The sequence below is a fragment of the Antechinus flavipes genome, chromosome 4, assembly GCF_016432865.1.
Source record: "Antechinus flavipes isolate AdamAnt ecotype Samford, QLD, Australia chromosome 4, AdamAnt_v2, whole genome shotgun sequence".
In the NCBI taxonomy this organism is placed as follows: Eukaryota; Metazoa; Chordata; class Mammalia; order Dasyuromorphia; family Dasyuridae; genus Antechinus; species Antechinus flavipes.
The window spans coordinates 15,498,276-15,516,814 of NC_067401.1; the positions used below are offsets into that span (position 1 = coordinate 15,498,276).

An 18,539-nucleotide genomic window follows, 5' to 3' on the forward strand; every position below is an offset into this window, starting at 1 on the left:
GCTACAATGGATCAAGATTTTTCTTCCTCCCCGTAGATTAACCAGCTTCCTATAATTTTATTTACAAACTTCATTTCTTTAACAAACAATTCTTTGGATAACATGAGCTTTCTGCTTATTCTGGGAGATTCACAGCACTTGTGCTCATTCATTCAACAGATTTAAGATAGTAAAAGGTTCTCTAAAGTGGGTCCCCCCAGATCCACATCTCTTCTCAGGCCCTATAGACAGGGATGAGAGCTGGCCCTTGCAGAGGGGCAGGAGCTCTTGGGGCCTAATAGTGGCACCATGGTGAGGTGCCCTGTGGCAAACACACATCCCACTCTGGGCGCTGCCCTCAGGCCCATCGTGATGAAAGCGGCAGCTCCAGTCCCTGCGGGAGAGACCCTTTCAGACTGGCTCCTTCTCTTCTCTCCTTCCTTGAAGAGGACGGTGAATTATGCTCCTCTGGCTCAGGGTGCTTCCTAGAAGAACTAATGAAAATGGCTCGGAAACGTCCAGAGAGCTTTTTAAATGTTGATGACTCACATTTTGCCCAATGCCAAGTGAGAAAACTGGCCGTATTGTGACTCTGGGTCCCACTGATTCACATTTATTGATCACCCATCAGCACGTCTGCATCGTCTGGATTTTGCCAGGGAACTCGTGGGCACGTTGGGGTAAGCCCCGGCGGGGCTTTGGCTGCTGGTCCTGGACTCGAGGGACCGTTCCGTGGCTCCATAAACCGGCCTTTTTAAAAAGTCTTTTGTCTGTCTAGTATTTTGTTTATGTGTCCAGTTGGGCCCTCCCCTTCCCTCTCCCTTTGTTTGAAATTTTCAGGAAAAAGCCTCCGTGCGGGCTTGCGAGTGGCTGATTCTTCCGGGCCCGATTCCTCCCCAGACAGCAAAGGGCATTACACTTTAAGATGACAATAAATCATACAGTGTCCTTGCTAAGTGACGTTCGCGATCCCCACGGGTCAGCAGCGAGCATCTGTATTTTTGTCTCTTTGCTTTAATGCGGGGAGGACAGAATTCTGCCTGACATGCAGATAATATTTGCAGGCAGTGTGCGATGAGGAATTTCTCAGGGTGCCAAAAATAAATTTAGCAGGAGTGATTTTTAGCTGGTGACTCGAGGTCCGTGTGCCATTTGGTTTGCTGGGGTTTCTCGCCCTCCCTCCATGGCTCAGTCTTTCTTTCTGGAACTTCGGTACCCCAAAGCTTCTTTTTGTAAATTGTAATGGTCCAGCTTCTGGACTTGAGGTCAAGAAACTCCGGATTCAAATCTCGCCTCAGACACTTGGGGGCAGTTTGAACTCCTGTGACTTACTTCACTTCTCTGTGACTTACTTTCCTCATCTGTAAAATGAAAGAAGTCAGACTCAGTGTGGCCTCTAAGGTTTCTGTGATTAAAGCCTGGAGGGGGAAAGGAAGTGATCTTGATGCAGTTTTTTCAAATATGGCTGATTCGTTCACGTGTCTGTGAGTGGGGGAGGGAGAAGGTAGGAGACCTAGCAGTGTTTACTTCTCACTGTTAAAAGCCCCCCACCCCTACCCCCCAGTCACATCCCCTGTTGGTGGGTGGCAGGAAAACATAGAGAAACAATTTTGTCACGACCTGGTCTTTTTCAAAGCCCAGGGAAAATTGCTCAGTAACCAGTTGATTGGGATCAGACCCACCAGGGAAATTGCTGAGTTAAAGTGGGCCTGAAAAAGGAACCCAGGCATTGTTTATTTATTCTTTTCCTTCTTTATTCAAAGTTTGTGTTAGGGGGACCCCATTAGACCTTTAAAAGTCGGCGTAGAATAGTGGACAATGGATTTTGTTGGCAGTTAGGGGTCCTGAGTTCAAATCCCAGTGTGGCCATGGGTCCGACCGGATGGCTTTTAAGGGCCCTTCCTCGATCTGGAGACGTCATCCTAAAGCTTCTGGAAATCTTGCCATTTAACTTTAAGAGGACCTTGAGCAGAGACACTGACGGCCTGATGTGCTGTCCGCATGAATGTTAAATATGTTGTGTTATTCTGTCTTCTTTTCACCTTCCAAGTCAGTCTTGCAGCCAGCAAACATTTATTAGTCACCTACTGTGTGCGAGGAGCTACCTCAGCATTCAGAATTGTGATAAAATGCAGCCTTCCCCCAGAATGTAGTGCAGTCACCATCACCCTGATTACGGTGGCTTCCATGGGGACCGCAGGCCTGGCCGACGCCGGGCTTTTCCGACTTGCTGTGAGCTCTCCGCTCAGTACTTGGCTCGCAGCAGGCCCCTAACAAGGGCTCGCTGGTTGATTTTTGGCCATTCTCAGCTAGGCCCCTTTGGGGCACGTCACGTAAGAGTCAGAAGGGTCCAGCCCATGGGCTCCCACCCGGGACGCCCAGGCAGCTCCCTGCCGCCCACAAGGGCAAGTCGTGGCCACGCCAGGTTTTGTTTCAGGGGCAGTGTTTTGTCTCCGAAGGATCCAGAGCGATCCTTTTTAGCCTATAAAGGTTCACATTTGTGAAGTACCTACTGTGAGCATGGCGCTCTGCAGCAGATTTCCACTTATGCCTTTGGCTGAGGTCCTTCGGGCTGGGGGCCTTGGGGTCCTCGTTGGGAACTCTGGGCTTCCCACCTCTGAATATCACGGTGTCTCTCATTTTTTTTTTTTCTGCTGGCTCTGTGGCTGCCTTCATGAGCATTATCGCTTGGGGGAGGGGGGGACCCTGATGTTAGAAAGCCGGGCCGTGGGTGCGGGAGAGCTGAGGGTTTATCTGGCTTAAAGCACAGGGCTCGGCACCTTTGTTCATTATTGGAGGTCATTCATTATTGGAGGGGTCTCTCCTGCTCAGTTCCAGGCCCAGCCCATGGTCTGTCCCGGGGGCACATCCTGCCCTCTGTGGTGGGCTGCCAGTCTCTAGCTAACATGTACTCGCTCTTCCCCCAGTTGTAACTGTGCCATTGTCCAGACTGGGCGCCAGACCCGGCCACCAAAATGGCCTTCGATTTTTACTTCTTCCTTCCTGCATGCCCCCCTCCCTCCAGCAAAAGCCCACCTCCCCCAGACTGGGAAATACGGGCTGCGAGCACTGGCTCTAACAGAGAACCCATCCTCACCTCTGACACTGTTCCCTGTGGATTTTCATTATCAAACAGAAACCGCGTTCCCTCAGAAAAAGCGAGGCTGTTCCGTGACACATAAGAACACGATGCTCTCCTTAGCACAGTGCCTGACACATAGTAGGCACTTAAGAAGTGCTGATTGACTTACACGTGCATTACATCTTTCCAGGGCACATAACGGGAAAATTTCTGATAGAATAGCATAAAATGGCTTTACACAGTAGCTAACAGGATTTAAAAAAATACTTGCCACAGTACAATAAAATCAAAAGAAAAGGCACTGACAGCTTAATGTCACAGAACTCAACAGAAAAAGCATCTTGCTCCTCTCTCAAATTCCCTTCTTAATACCCCGCTGATTAAAGGCACACAATTCCCCATTGCTTAGGCCCAATTTTCAGCGCCACGAAAACGACATATCGACAAAGAGAGCGTTCAGCTGAAGGGCCCCGAACGTTACGTAAAGGCATCATACATCCGATCAGTTCCCCGATTTATCAATTCTCACAGTAATGAATTTTTCAAGGACGTGTGTCCAAATCGGTCGGAGGAGAGACTCTGTTTTTTTTTATTCCTTTGATGTTTAATTTACATTAACAGAGCATCCAGAAAAAGTTCAAAGGTCAAAGTTAGAACCTAAATCCATTTCATAGAGAAACAATGTTCTAACCTAAATCGTAGCATTGACTTCTTATTTCGAGTGAATTTCTTACAGCAGACCTCACGCTACCAAAACCGACCCCACTTAAGTTTGTTGTTGTTTTTTTTTTTTAAACACATTGCATATAAAATCAGTTGTATGCAAATAAGGACTAATTATTAGAAATGAAATCTAACCACGCTTGATTAAAATAAAATTTAGATTAAGCAAAGCCAAATTTGTCAATATACTAGAAATGAAAGGAAACGGGGCTTGTTGGCTGTCATTAATCATTGACATTTTCCTCGCAGCTGTTTTGGAGGCCAAGCGAACTAACATATTTTCTTCTCTTTCTTTTTCCAATGGCTGCCTCCTGATTCATCCTTTTGTGTGCTCCAGGATTTGCGCAAGCAGGTAGCTCCTTTGTTGAAGAGTTTCCAAGGAGAGGTAAGCTTTGACATTGTTGAGTTTATACCCCGAGGTGTCTGGATGTGGGAAACAGGTTTTCCTTTTATTCACATTAAATAAATGTCTCTTATGTAAGTTCTGTACTCTGCTTGACCCTTTACTAGCCACATGCAGACGGGTCCAAAAGAAATCTGGAGGCAAATTGCTTTTTCCAGCAGCCACACCCATTCGAATGCAAAGGTTTTATGGAGCTCCAGCCATTTGTAGGATTGTGAAATTGTCCTGGATGCTGGGGTTTGGTTGGGGATGGGGGGTTGGGGGGGGTCCCAAAGTGGGATTTCATTAGGGAATCTCCCCAGGGAGGAAGCCCCTGCCCGCCAAGGGCAGTTGACGTTTGTTCTACAGCTTTATAGGACATTAGTTGTCCCGGGCACTGAAAGAGTCACTTACCCATGGTCACCCTGCCAGTCCAGGTCAGAATGTACTTAAGCCGGGTTTTTCTGGCTCCAAGGCCACCTTTCTACCCGCTGTATAATATACGTTGTGGAAAGTTACCTTTTAAACCTCCTACTGTGTGCCAGCCTTCTGCGCAGCTACAATAGGAGCGAGAGATCCATTGCTCAGAGCGCACCCACACTCGCACTGGGGGGTGTAACCCATTGGGGGGGCTCAGTGTTGTGAGGATGGAAAGGCCCAGGGCCTGGAGAGTGAGCACAGCAGCAGGGCCAGAGACCAAGCTAGAGAGCTTCAGGGGATGCTCCTGGGGAGGAAAGCTGGGCTAAGGGGGGCCTGCCGGGAAGCTCTCTGTCCCACGGGGAGTTGGGAATCCTGAGACCTTTTGGGGAGAGGGGATAGGTCCTCGGTCTGCTCGCATCTAAAAGTGTAAAAGCGGGACGGGTCTTGTCATTGTGCCGCGTGGGGAAGATGGTGCACTCGCAGCCCCCTCCCCTGCTGGGATCCCGCGCCTCCTGCTCCTGAGGAGTCAGAAGTGGGCAGGGATGCCGGCCGGCTGTGCCAGTCTCGAGGCCCCCCTTCGGAAGAGGGAGGCCCCGGGCAACCCTAGTGGGGGCGGCTGAAAGAGTAGCGGGCAGGGCCCCGGGCCCGAGACACGGGCTCAGCAGGGAAGGGAGCCCCTCTCGGCCCTCGCTTCTTCAGTTACAGAATGGGAATTACAATAATGACACCTCTGTCTTGGGGATCAAATGAGGTACTGTCTGCAAAGCACTTTACAGACACTTTCAAGCACTATAAAAATATGAATTATTACGAGGTTAAAAGACTATATCTCTCTATACTCCTGAAATTATTTTTGCCCAAAATTATTAGGTAGAATGACCCCCGAGTCAGCCCTGTGGCCTCCGCGGTCCAGAATCCTGGCGTCAGTGGGCGGCCTCCGGGAGGCCGTAGCCGACCCCCGATATCAATCTGAAAGGGCGAGGGAGGGGCCGTCCCCGTTCCTTAAGAGCCGGGCAGGGTCTCTTGGCCATGGCTCCTAATGCTCTTTCTGCTTTCAGCCTAGATCGCCAATTAAGGTAATGAATTCCATGTACTTATTACCAACCCTGTGATAATAGCTCCCATTTCTGTAAGGCAGCAAGGATACAAATGCCAAATGCTCCTTACGCTGCTGGGCAGTGATTAAGACGGACGGTCCCGGCACCTCCGAGGCCGCGGCCGGGGCCCCGGGGGACGGAGAGCCGGCCACCTCACGGAGCAGCCGGCGCTGGGGAGGAGCCGAGTTCAGGCTCGTCTCCTGTCCGTGCCATGACGGGCAAGGGGCCGCCGTCCTCTGCCCGTGAAGGTGTGGGAATAGTTGCCTCGAGACTCTTGGGGCTGCAGAGTTCCCCTACTCCGTGCACCTCCCCAGGGTGCTCGAGGCCCTTCCCCCCCTGACCCGGGGCCTTCTCCCCAGGGCGTTCCCCAGACAGGGACGGTCTGGAAAGCCACAAGTGCCCCCCCCCCGGGGATCTTCCTGTGCTGGGGACTCGGATCCCTCCCTGGGCCTTAAGCCCGGCTCACCTTATACTGCTCTCTAGCTGATTGCTTAATGCAGACTGTCCCTCACCTGGATTGTCGGCTGCCCCAGCGGTCCTCCTGCCCTCCCTCCCCAGGCCGGGGTCGCTGCTCAGCAGAAAAAACAGAAGCCACGAAGAGCAGCTTCCTGTCGTCCCTTATCACTCTCTCTCGGTCCTTCCTCTTTCCCCCGATATAACTTGAAAGAAAAAAAGACAAAAAAAGGTTCTTTCGGCCTTGGTCACCAGCTTCAGTCACTGTTGGTGTCAGGATTCCCAGAATGATTCTGAGGGGACCCTTCTCGGCTTTGATGGCCACCCTCTCCATCCCTGCCCCTGCCTCTGACCCCGACACATCTCATCGAAATCAGACCTGCCCAGTGGGTTTCCTGCGCGTCCCATCAGTGAAACTGTGTGTCGTGAAACTGGCTTTTCGGTCCTGAAATTGGGCCTCAAAACCCAGCCCAGGGTCAGTGTGGGCAGCAGCTGGTCCTGGCCAAGCCGCTCTGACCGCATCTCCCTGGGCTAGCCCATGCTAAGAGGGCTTTCTATCCCAGACCGGACCATGCCAGGAGGGCTTTCTATCCCTGGGCCCCACACCAGCATCCTTATCCTCTTGGGTTTTGCCTGCTCATTGCACACCGTCTCCCTCGTTAGAATGTCAGCTCCTGGAGGATAGGAGCATCCTCTGCCTTGCTTTGTACCACCGCTTGGCGCAGTGGCCAGCACACAGTAGGCACTTGATAAATGTTTACTGGCAGACTGCTTCCCAGGGAAGGATTTATTTTTGCTCGGGATAAGGAAAAGCCATAATATTTCAGTGTTGGCATTTGAAAGTGGATTTGTGCCTTTCCTTTCGTCCTTCCATGTTGCCTTTGGTGCCTTGTTGTTGCTGAATTGTTTCCGTCGTGCCCTATTCTTTGTGACCCCATTTGGGGTTTTCTTGGACAGATGCTGGAGTGGTCGGTTGTTTCCTTCTCCGGCTCATTTGAGAGATGAGGAAACTGAGGCAGAATAAGTGACTTGTCCAGGATCTCATAGCCAGGAAATGTCTGGGGTCAGATTTGAATTCAGGTCTTCCCGATTGTCGGCCTGGTGCCACCTGGCTGCCCTCTCCAGTACTTAGGAAAAGTTGTTTTCTTTCACTAAAGATTATCAGATTTGCTGGGAGTCTTTTTGCAGCACTGCTTGATCAGGTGATAATTCTCCTCAAGGTCAATAAATTCTAGTTGCCTTTTCCTCCTTCCCTCCCTTTCTCCTTCCCTTTCCTTTACCCCTTCTTTGCCCCCTCTCTCCCTCCCCTTTGCTCTTTCCCTCCATCCCTCCTTTTCCTCTTCCTTTTCTTCCCATTCTCCACCCCACTCTTCTTCCCTCCTTTCTTATCTTCCTTCCCTTCTTTCCTTCTTTCTTTCTTCCTCCTTCCTTCTCTCCCTTCCCTTTCTCATTCCCTCCCTTCCTTCTTTCTTCCTTTCTCCCTTCTTTCCTCCCTCCTCTTTCCCTGCTTCCTTTCCTGCTTTTCTTTCTTTTCTGGTAATTTTTTACAGCACTCTTTTGTAACCGAAGCTCACGGTTCTTTGGAGCTAGGCCGGAGGCCCGCCGGGGCTGGACTCGTGGGCAGTTCTGAGGACCCGAAGACCTTCATGACTGAGCCTGGCAGATCCCAAATCTAAACATTGCCTTCAGCCTCTGGTTGGAGCCTGTGCTTTTTAATTTCCTTCACTGGGAGAAGCACGAAATGGAAATAGGGATTTCTGAAAATGCTATGACCTTTTAAAATAAGCAGCTATTTGACATGTAAATATTTTCTTTGTGTCACCGTTGATTAACATTTCACTGCATTTTGGAGCTGGATGGGAGCTCAAAGGTCACGGAGCCCAAACTCTGCACATCTCTGTATCTGTTCGGGGATGGCCCGGCCAGCCTCCTTGCGTTGCCCTTCAGTGCTCCCTCTGGCGTAGGAGATAGCCCGACCAGCCTCCTTGCACCACCCTTCAGTGCTCCCTCTGGGGTAGGGGATGGCCCTGATCAGCCTCCTTGTGCTGCCCTTCGGTGCTCCCTCTGAGGTAGGAAGGCTCACACACAGTGTTAGGAGAGGGGATTCCAGACGGGGAAGGCTTCCTGGCCAGGGCCCTTGGGTCGATGACCTCGTGCCGGCGGCGTCCAGCTCTCTATCAGAAGCTCCTTCATGAGATCATGTGGATCCCAGGCCGGAGCCGGATAATCCACACAGGAAAACACAAGTGGATGAAGCGTGTCTCGGGCCCTGTGGGCCCCGAAGTTCCAGCGTCTCAGCCACACGCTGCCAGGAGTTGGGCCCAGGATGCAGGAGGAGGAGGAAGAGGAGAGGAGGAGGGTGAGCTGGGCTGGCTAAGGAAACTTTAGGGCCCTTTGAGTAATTCTCAGCTGCTGCTTGCCAGCACAGCTAATCTTTTAAACACCCGTATTTTTCCCAGTGATTCACTCTAGCTGTGAATCATGGAACATCATGATCTCCAGAGAATCCCAAGTGAAGGTCAGTGCATGATGGAGCAGAGGATGGTGGGCGTGAGCAGGCTGCAGCCTATTCCCTAACAATGCCATGTGGGCCAGAATCGGAGAGGATGAAGAGCTGGAGGAAGGAGCCTCTTGTCCGTAAGCACCTCGAGGACAGGGGCTGGTCTTATTCTTTGAATCCCCGGTTCCTGACACGTAATAGGGGCTTAAAAAGACTTAGGGAGTTAAAATGAAATACAGAAAAATTGCAGAATCCAGGAGGCTGATAATAGTTCCAGTCTGCCAGTGGAGGAAAGGTCCATATCCCTGAGATCAGTGAAGTAGCCACGATAAACTAAGTCCCCATCCCTCTCTTAATCCAAATTGAGCTTCTAGCCATCTAAACCTCCCGTATCCCTCTCACATAAACCACTCCCACCTGTATCTCTGACATGCAGATGTCGTACAATTTATTGCTTGAACCCAAGTGTCCGTTTTTACATTTCTCTTTCTTAAATTTCATTTTATTTTCTCTTACTAGATTTGGCTGTTGTTCCGACCTTTACTGAGCACTTGCCAAATGCTGTTTTGATATTGAAAAGATTTTCACACTCCAGGGCATTTCCCTCATCCATCTCATTCCCATCACTGATAATCTTGTGAATGATCTGATGACATTTGAGGAAAGCTGCTTTTTCTCTTCCTAGTAAATAACTTGCTCTTTGGAGCTTCTAGGGTGAAAGTTCAGGACTGTTACTTTCTCAAGGACCCCATTTAAGTAAGAAAACTACGAACTATTTTAAAGTAGTGCTATCTCTTGGTCTAGAAAAATCATAGAGTTGTTTGTAATTATTTATACCAGGAGTTTTTAACTGGAGTGATTCTCCCCCTCCTCCCCCCCATGGAAAAGAAATTGGGGCAGGGATAGAACTCTAGGAAAAAATTGAGATTTTTTTTTAAACTCACCTGAAATTTAGCATTTTTATTTTAGAAACATTATTTTGAAAAAGGGGTCCATGAACATCTTTAAAATATAGAGAGGTCCATGGCGGGGGGGAAAAAAAAAAGCAACCAAAGAACAACAAAAGGAAATCCTTCTAATGAAAAGGCAACAGTTCGTAAAGAAACTGATTTTTCTTTACAATTTTCACTGAGCTTGACCTCCTGTATTTCACCTTCCAGGATAAATATGCATCAGTTACATACCCAAGATTCAGGTTTGTTTGTTTTTAAACAGATTCTTCCCCTTCTCTCCCCCTCCTTCCCCCAGTAGATTTTTCCCTGGCCAGGAGCTCCCGTGGCACTTCTCATGAGGTCTTGGCAAAGGCACTGGGGTTGTCAGGGTGTGGGCTGTGCCTTTCAGCAAATATTCTCAGCCAACCTACAGGAACCATCGGCACACCCCCCGATACGGTTTTTAAAGCACGCGTGTCCTTGCTTGAAGCATATTCCAATCTTGTTGAGGTCAGAGATGGAGTTTTCAGGAACTTCTAAAGCTATTTAGAGACTTTCCAGGGAGGCTGCCGTCGGCACTTGCTCATGGGTCGCCCCAGTAGCTCCCCATCACTGACATTCTTCAAGGGGGAGAATCCCTCTGCTCCCAGAATAAAATGGTTCCCCTAACGCCAACTCCTGCCGGTTCTAGGATTCCACGTTTGAGGCCTTCTTTGGGTCGTGTTGTAGTTAATTCTCTCCAGGCACGAGGCAGCAGGAGTGGATAGGGATCCAGGGCTCTGGACGCGGCCGGCCCCGAGTGGAAGCTGCAGAGGCTGTTTGGTGACCAAGCTCCTGATGGTCTAGGTCCAGGAGAGGCCGTTCCCCACAGGGATCCCCCATTACAGCCTGTATCTGGTGATCAGTCAGTCAGTCATTGTTTACGTGTAAGTTTGTGCTTGTGGGAATGTCAGGCCGGACGAGAACACTGCTAGACTTGCACTGGACTACGGCTGACGTTGCAGGATCACGTGGGTTACATGAAATACTCGGTCTGAGCTTAGGCTCCGAAGGTGGGATTGCATCGATCCAGAGACATTTCCAAAGGACTCATCCCTCCAGAGGAAGCTCTGAAGAACTCTGATTTTTTTATTTATTTTTCACAGCTCCCCCCAAAGCAGCATGGCTCTTGAAAAATGAAAAATGACTTCCTATGTATAATAAGCATCACATTTTTTGCTTCCTCCATAGGGAAGGGGATTAGAGGGAAGGAGAGAACTTGGACTAGAAAATATTTGTAATTGAATTTGATGGGGGAAAGAGGCAAGGTGATTGCAGTTAAGTGACTCACCCAGGGTCACACAGCCAGGAAGTATTAAGTGTCTGAGGTCAGATTTGAACTCAGGTCCTCCTGACTTCAGGGCTGAGGCTCTATCTGCTGTGCCATCGAGCTGCTCCTTAAAATTAAAAATTGGATCATAGATCTGGAACGGGAAGGGCCTTGGTTCCCTTGTTCTACAAATGAGAAAACTGAACCCAAGTGTCTAAGTGACAACCTGGAAGTCATACAGGTAGAAGGTGGGATTTGGACTCAGATCCTCTGACATATGTGTGTGTGTGTGTGTGTGTGTGTGTGTGTGTGTGTGTGTGTGTATGTATGTGTGTATGTGTGTAAGTACAAGCTTATCTAGATTCTGAATTACCTCTTCCCTCCCTCTCTCCCTCCTTCTCTCCTTCCTCCCTCCTTTCCTCCTTTCTTTCCTCCCTTCTTTCCTTACTCCCTTCTCTCCCTCTTTCCCTTCATTTCTCTTTCCCTTCCTCCTTCCTTCCTCCTCCCTTCTCTTCTTCCCTTCTTCCATTTCTCTCTCCTTTCCTCCTTCCTTTCTTCCTTCCTTTCTTCCTTCCTTCCTTTCTTCCTTCCTTCCTTCCTTCCTCCCTCCTTTCTCTCCTTCCCTTCTTCCATTTCTCTCTCCTTCCCTCCTTCCTTCCCTCCTTCCCTCCTTCCTTCTTTCCCTTCTTCTTCCTTCCCTCCCTTTTTTTTCTTTTAATAGCATCTTATTTCTCCCTCATACATATGACAGGAAAAGGCCTAGCCTCATTTTTACAAGATTTTGCGTTCCAAAGCCACCGGCCCTCTAGCCTGCGGGAGAGGCGGGGATCCCTGTGACCCGGAGCACCCCAGCTTTTGAAATACTTCACAGAGAGGAAGCGATTATCGAAAGCTTTAGGGACCCCGTATTATTTTGAAATTTCCTTTTGAGCTAAAGGGCCATTTTCTACACGGCAGAACATTACAGAAACAGCTAACCCTGCAATTAGCCGAACGAAAACGACCTGTTACCTCCGATGGCATCTGGCCCCCAGTAAGGAGAATAATTCGGCTCCTTTGTCCCCTTCTGCGTCACGTGATGCAAGTGCAGGAATATGTACAAATAGAAGAACATGGTTGGTATGTTGTGGCTGGCTGTCTTAATCAAACAAAATTGCAGATAAAGACTGTTTTGGTTACCAAATAGTCAATTGCCATTAGCTACCAGGAAGTAGTCTTTGAGCAATCTGAGGGCAGAGTTTTCCTCTGCAATCGAAACTGCTGAGACTCCTTTGAAGGGGCATTTAACAGAGTTCACTCAAGAATGTGATCTCCTTATAAAGTAATTGATGAATATCATCATTTCCAAGGAAATCATTCCATCCGAGGATATTCACGGAAACTCAAGATAAGATTAATTTTCTGCTGATGGCCGGGGCTTTATTTGTTCGCTTTTATGTGTTTTGGGTACTGAATTCGCCTTGAAAAACCCTTTATTGCTGATGAGTGCCGCCGTATTCCTCGGGAGTGTTGTCGTGTGCTTTGAGATCTCGGCTGAAGTCCAGTGGGCGAGGGCTTGCGTGGCCTTTCTGACCACGTGAAAAAGGTCCGGTAGAGCCCCATTCCTTCCCCACTAGCACAGACCCGAAATGATGCCCATGATGCAGTTCTGCGCACGTGACATCTTTGTTCTCTGTGGGGCCTGTGCTCTCAGATTGGGATCTGGGGCCTTTCTCTTAGACCTGGAGTCAGTCTGGTTTTGGAAGCATTAGGAGCATCTGCAGCCATCAGAGTTAGAATGAGAAGGATGAATGCCCTGGGGGGCTTGTCACCCCATCTCCCGGAGACTACGAAAGAAAGCCCTTGGCCCCGGCTGAGGGAGGACTTCCTGCCTTGTGACTACACTCTGAGGACCTCAGGCTTTTCCATCTGCCCCGCAGCTCTACCTTCCCACAGGGACTGCCTCCCCCTACTCAGATGGGAGCCTTTCTCTTTGTATCCCTGGCTTTGGGCATGGGGTTTAGCCCCTACTCGCCATCCGTTCCGTTTACTGAGCTAGGAGACCCTGAATTTGAATCCCAACTCAAATTCTTATTAGTTATGTTAGTTTGGGCAAGTCCCTAAAACTGCTCTCAGCCTCAATTTCCTCATCTGTAAAATGGGGTGATAATAGCATCTACCTCAGAATGATATGTATTGATGGAATTAAATGAGATGTGTGTATATACACATATATCCATACATATATGTACATATAATTATATGTATGTAGATACTTTGCAGATTTTACATTATATATAAACTTTGTAAATTGAAAAGTATCATAAAAGACTAGATATTATTATTAATAATAATAAATTCTGTTATTACTAATTCAGAGACCCACTGTGTGAGAAGGTCCCTCAAACATCATCTCATCAAACGTCCCATCAAATGCACAGATCTCCTCAGCACTGACCATCCCTCGGGGCTTATTTTCCTTGCCTGAAGTCCTAAAAGTCCCCAGGAGCAGGAGGCCTCTGGCCCCATCTCTGAGTGCTCCAGTTGCCTTTTGTTGAGAGGGCTCCCGGGAAGTCTTGGTTCGGCCTTCGGAGCCACCCCGAGCGAGCCTAATCCCTCTTCCACCTGGCAGCCCATCGGCTGCTTGAGCATGTCCATGTGCTTCCTCTTCCTTTCCAGGCTGAGGATCCCCCGCTGCCCCTTCAGCTATCCCTTAAATGACCTTGTTTCTCGACTTTTCCTCGCTCCGGCGATCTGTCCAAGTACCTACCTGCAGTCAATGAGTCAGCGTGGCAACACGGCTGCCAAAAATCTAATTGGATTTCAGGCGGGCGGCGTTGATCCGAGCTTCCAGATCGGGGTGGGGGGATTGGGGGGGGGCAGCGATACCAGGGAGCTTTTCCTGGGCTTTTGCGAGAACATTGGCCCTCCGGACCAAAGGGAACCGGATGGTGAGGGAGGCCGCGTAATGAGTGCATACAGGGAGGGAACTGCCCGAGCTTTGCTGGAAATAGTGACCTAGGGACGCCAAGAAGGCCGAGGTCGCCGTAGCCCATCTCAGTAAAACAGGATGCTGAGCATTACAGCTTTTGCCGAGAAATCACAAGGAAGGAGACAGGAGCCCATGCTCCTCATGTAACAGGCCCTTCTTCCTGTGGAGCCCTCCAGGAGAGCTCGGGGACCAGCGGCCTGTCAGCCAGCCGCTCTTGACTTCCCAGCCCTCCTCATCACCCCTACGTAGGTGGGTGCCGCAGGCCCTTGAGAGCAGGGACCGTCTTGCCTTTTATATCTGTAGCAGCAGCAGTTAGTGCAGGATCTGGTGCTGGGGAGTCCTACTACAACCCTTCATTGTCCACCGTGTGGCTCTCAGTGCCTTGTGGCCCGGGGAGACGTCCTTCCATAGCGAGCGCCCGTGTATTTGTTTGTTCAGGGCCATTTTTTTTTTGTCAGTAAAGTTCAGTTTTGGTTTTGCATCCCCCTCTTTTCAGCATTTCTATTAAATTATCTAGCAAGAAGATGGCGGGCCCGTGTCTGTAGTTGCCCCCGTGCGGGAAGGCCTCAGCAGGCTTTGCCTGACAGGATCCCGGGAGTGTTCCACTGAGGTATCTTCACAGGTAGGGAGCGGGGAGCCAAAGCGAATGAGGTGCCGTTTATCAGACTGCCCCAAGTCGCCATTTTGGGAAGCAGCAGTGGCGGAAGTCAGCGGCCCCAGGCTTCTTGTTCCACCTTGGGATCCAAACACCCTCCTGCCACACGTGGGGAAACAGCACAGAGGAATGGGGCAGCTTGTCCAAGGTCACACAGCGCAGAAGTTAAATGTAGATTTTCTGAACTCCCAAGTTCATTCTCTCTGGGCCGTTTTTAAAGCCACCATCTGTGGAGTGATAAGTGAGCACCTGATGTCGAGCAGGTGCTGAGGAAATGTCTGTTAAGTGAGATAGGGCTGAAGTGTGTGAGAACCGGGGAAATATTTAGGGTTTTGGTTTTTTAGCAAATTCAGTATCAATCAAAAATGTCATTTAATCAGCTCTAGAAAGGTCCGGAACCAGAGAATAACCTGAAATTTTAGGAGCATCTATTGCACAGAAATTTGTTTTTTAACCTACCAAAAAACAACAGGTGAAATTTTTTATTTGAAAGTAAAGTTATGATAAATTGTTTATGAGTTGACACATCTGGTCCTTCTGTTGTTAATGGAAAGAAGGGAGGAAGGAAAGGAAAGGAGAGAAAGGAGAAGAAAGAAAAAGAGAGAAAGAAGAGGAAAGAAAGAGAGAGAAAGGAGAGGAAAGAAAGAGAGAGAAAGGAGAGGAAAGAAAGAGAGAGAAAGGAGAAGAAAGAAAGAGAGAGAAAGGAGAGGAAAGAAAAAGAGAAAGGAGAGGAAAGAAAGAGAGAAAGGAGAGGAAAGAAAGAGAGAGAAAGGAGAGGAAAGAAAAAGAGAAAGGAGAAGAAAGAAACAGAGAGAAAGGAGAGGAAAGAAACAGAGAGAAAGGAGAGGAAAGAAACAGAGAGAAAGGAGAGGAAAGAAACAGAGAGAGAGGAGAGGAAAGAAAGAGAGAGAGAGGAGAGGAAAGAAAGAGAGAGAGAGGAGAGGAAAGAAAGAGAGAGAAGGAGAAGAAAGAAAGAGAGAGAAAGGAGAGGAAAGAAAGAGAGAGAAAGGAGAAGAAAGAAAAGAGAAGAAAGGAGAGGAAAGAAAGAGAGAAAGGAGAGAAAGAAAGAGAGAAAGAGAGAAAGAAAGAGAGAGAAAGGAGAGGAAAGAAAGAGAGAAAGGAGAGGAAAGAAAGAGAGAGGAGAGGAAAGAAAGAGAGAGAAAGGAGAGGAAGGAAAGAGAGAGAAAGGAGAGATAAAGAAAGATAAAGAGAGAAAGGAGAGGAGAGAAAGAAAGAGAGAAAGGAGAGGAAGGAAAGAGAAAGGAGAGGAAAGAAAGATAAAGAAAGAGAGAAAGAGAGGAGAGAAAGAGAGAAAGGAGAGGAAAGAAAGAGAGAAAGGAGAAAAAAGAAAGAGAAAGAAAGAGAGAAAGGAGAGGAAAGAGAGAGAGAAAGAGAGGAGAGGAAAGAAAGAGAGAAGGAGAGGAAAGAAAGAGAGAGAAAGAGAGAAGAGAGAAAGAGAGAGAAAGGAGAGGAAAGAAAGAGAGAAAGGAGAGGAAAGAAAGAGAGAAAGGAGAGGAAAGAAAGAGAGAGAAAGGAGAGGAAGGAAAGAGAGAGAAAGGAGAGATAAAGAAAGATAAAGAGAGAAAGGAGAGGAGAGAAAGAAAGAGAGAAAGGAGAGGAAGGAAAGAGAAAGAAAGAGAGAGAGAAAGGAGAGGAAAGAAAGAGAGAAAGGAGAAGAGAGAAAGAAAGAGAGAAAGGAGAGGAAAGAAAGAGAGAAAGGAGAGGAAAGAAGAGAGAGAGAAAGGAGAGAAAGAAAGAGAGAGAGAGAGAGGAGAGGAGAGGAGAGAGAGAGAGAGAAGAGAGAGAGAGAGAGAGAGAGAGAGAGAAAGAGAGGAGAGCAAGGAGAAAAGGAAGAAGAAAAGATAAAGGAGAGGAAAGAAAAGGAAAGGAGAAAAGAGGGAGAAAGGAGCATTTCATGGTTTAGCTAAGCTAAATTTAGGAGAGAGATGGGCAAACTGGATGATGGAGGCAACTTTATCTCAGTCTAGAGAACTTTGGGACCCTTAGAATTGCTGAGAAATGCAGCATTTTGGTGAGGAGCTAAAGCCCTGTTACCAGAATTGTTTTCATCAGAACCAAGGTAACTTTTCTCTGGTCGATTTTTGATGGGAACTTTGTCATTTCTAAGAGTCTCTTTGAAGAATGAGATTCTGCTTTTACAGGAGAAAGTCCAGACTCTGAAGTTCCAAAATCCCCTCATGGGATCATAGCTCTGGATCTCGTCTAGGCTTCCTGACTTTACAGATTAAGAAACTGAGACCTGAGGAGTCAAGTGCCCTAAAGAAAATAGAATTTACAAAGTTCAAAGTAAATGGGTGTGAGCCTATGACCAGACTCTGTGTGTGTGTCCTGGGGAAAAGGGGACGTGGATGATAGAAAGAGAAAATGTACTGAAATAGGGAAGAAAAGAGGGGAATAATTATAGGAAATTGATGGGAGAGGAGGAGCCCATGAGCCTGGATGACCCTGGCACAGAATCTTTGGTGGTGTAGTCTGGCCAGGAACTTTGTTTAAGCTCCTTCATTTCACGGATAAGGATGTGGGAGTCCCAGAGAAGCTGCCACTGGACAGCCCAGCAGGCCGAAGATTGGGGACAGAGCGCGGCTACTTCTGGTCACTCGGATTTTCATCTTCCTGAGTTCAAGTCCTGCCTCAGACACTTTGGCTGTGGAACACCGGGCAAGTCGCTTCACTCGTTTGCCTCAGTTTCCCCATCTGTAAAATGAGCTAGAGAAGGAAATGACGAATGGCTCCAGAATTCCCGCCAAGGAAATCCCGAAGGGGATCGGGAGAGTCGGACACGCCCCCGGGATGGTTACAGGGAGCTGTATCTCTCAGGGACGCTCTGACAGCTTGCCTTTTATCTCCAGGGCTTAGCACATAGTAGGTGCTCAGCAAATGCTTGCCGATTACCAGTCAGTTCCAACTCTTGGTCCTTGGTTCTACGATTATGTCACTTATACTCGTGTCTAAGTGTGGGAAGGGCAGAAGAGCAGCCCCTTCCCCAGGCTTCTCTCGGGGCGTGGCGCAAACAGATTGGGGTTCTGTTAGAGGCGGGTGGGTTTGTGTGGGTGTGCACACGTGTGTGCATGCGTGTGCACGCGTGTGTGTGCGTGTGAGAATTCCCTCGTAGGCAGTCCCAGGGCCTAATTAATACAGTTTCTTAGTGTAGGTTTGCTGCATGATGGCTCAATTAGGGGAGCAGTAGATCTGTGGTTCAACATGCGGGCCAGCTTCATAATTGAAAACACATTTTCTTCTCCCAAGTTGCAGCTGGTTTGGTTCTGTTCATGCAGAAAAGGATATAACCTTGCATAACAGAGGAAGTGAACGGTTGAGAGAGAAGCCAAATTCAATTTCAGTCAGATATTTGGAGGATAAGTCCATGATCTATGGAAGCTCGGCAGTGAAGAGTGTGTGCAGGAGGAGGGGAGTGCATTCAGCAGTCTATTAATCACGGCCAGCCCGGGGGTGCCGCCGTGCGCGGCCCTTACATGAGCGCAGCTCCTCGCCCGGGCCTGGCCAGCAGCCAAGCCCTCCAGAAGTTAACCTCTTAAAGACCCTGAGCTGCTTTCTGTTGAATAAATGTAATTTTGTGGTCAGAAATAAATGCTTGTGATGTAGCAGGAGCTTTGAAAACAACAGTGAGCCAAAGCGATTACAAATTGCTCTGTGTTTTGGAAGTCAACAGCATACATCAAAATTCCGAGCTCACACCGCATTGATTTAGGCCCAGAGCTCTGCAGCCATTCAATAAAAGGCCTATTAAACCATTGTGGGTAATGAACAGTCCAGAGCAAATCTAATATTTTCCGTAGATAATTATTTCGAGCATCTTCTCGGTGACTGACAGCGGGCTTCTGGGGTGTTTGCAGCAAGACGTGCGAGAACGTGGGGCGTTTTAAGGCGGCCGCCGGGCTGGTCTCGTCGGGGTCGGTCCCTTCCGGGGCGGGAGGGGTGCTCACTCTGGTGTTGGGGGGGGGGGTATCGGGCCTTGTGGGGGAGGGGGACCCTGTGGCTGCAGAGGCCCGCCGAC

At 48.8% G+C, this 18,539-nt stretch overlaps 1 protein-coding gene across 6 annotated transcripts in view; it reads left to right on the plus strand.

Moving 5' to 3' along the window:
• CUX1 (cut like homeobox 1) overlaps positions 1-18,539 on the plus strand; it is a 382,812-nt gene that overhangs the window by 148,291 nt on the left and 215,982 nt on the right. For all 6 annotated transcript variants that reach the window (XM_051991859.1, XM_051991860.1, XM_051991862.1 and 3 more), the window contains exon 3: positions 4,122-4,169. In XM_051991859.1, the coding sequence (XP_051847819.1) occupies positions 4,122-4,169 (48 nt within the window). The remainder of the gene's footprint in view (positions 1-4,121; positions 4,170-18,539) is intronic.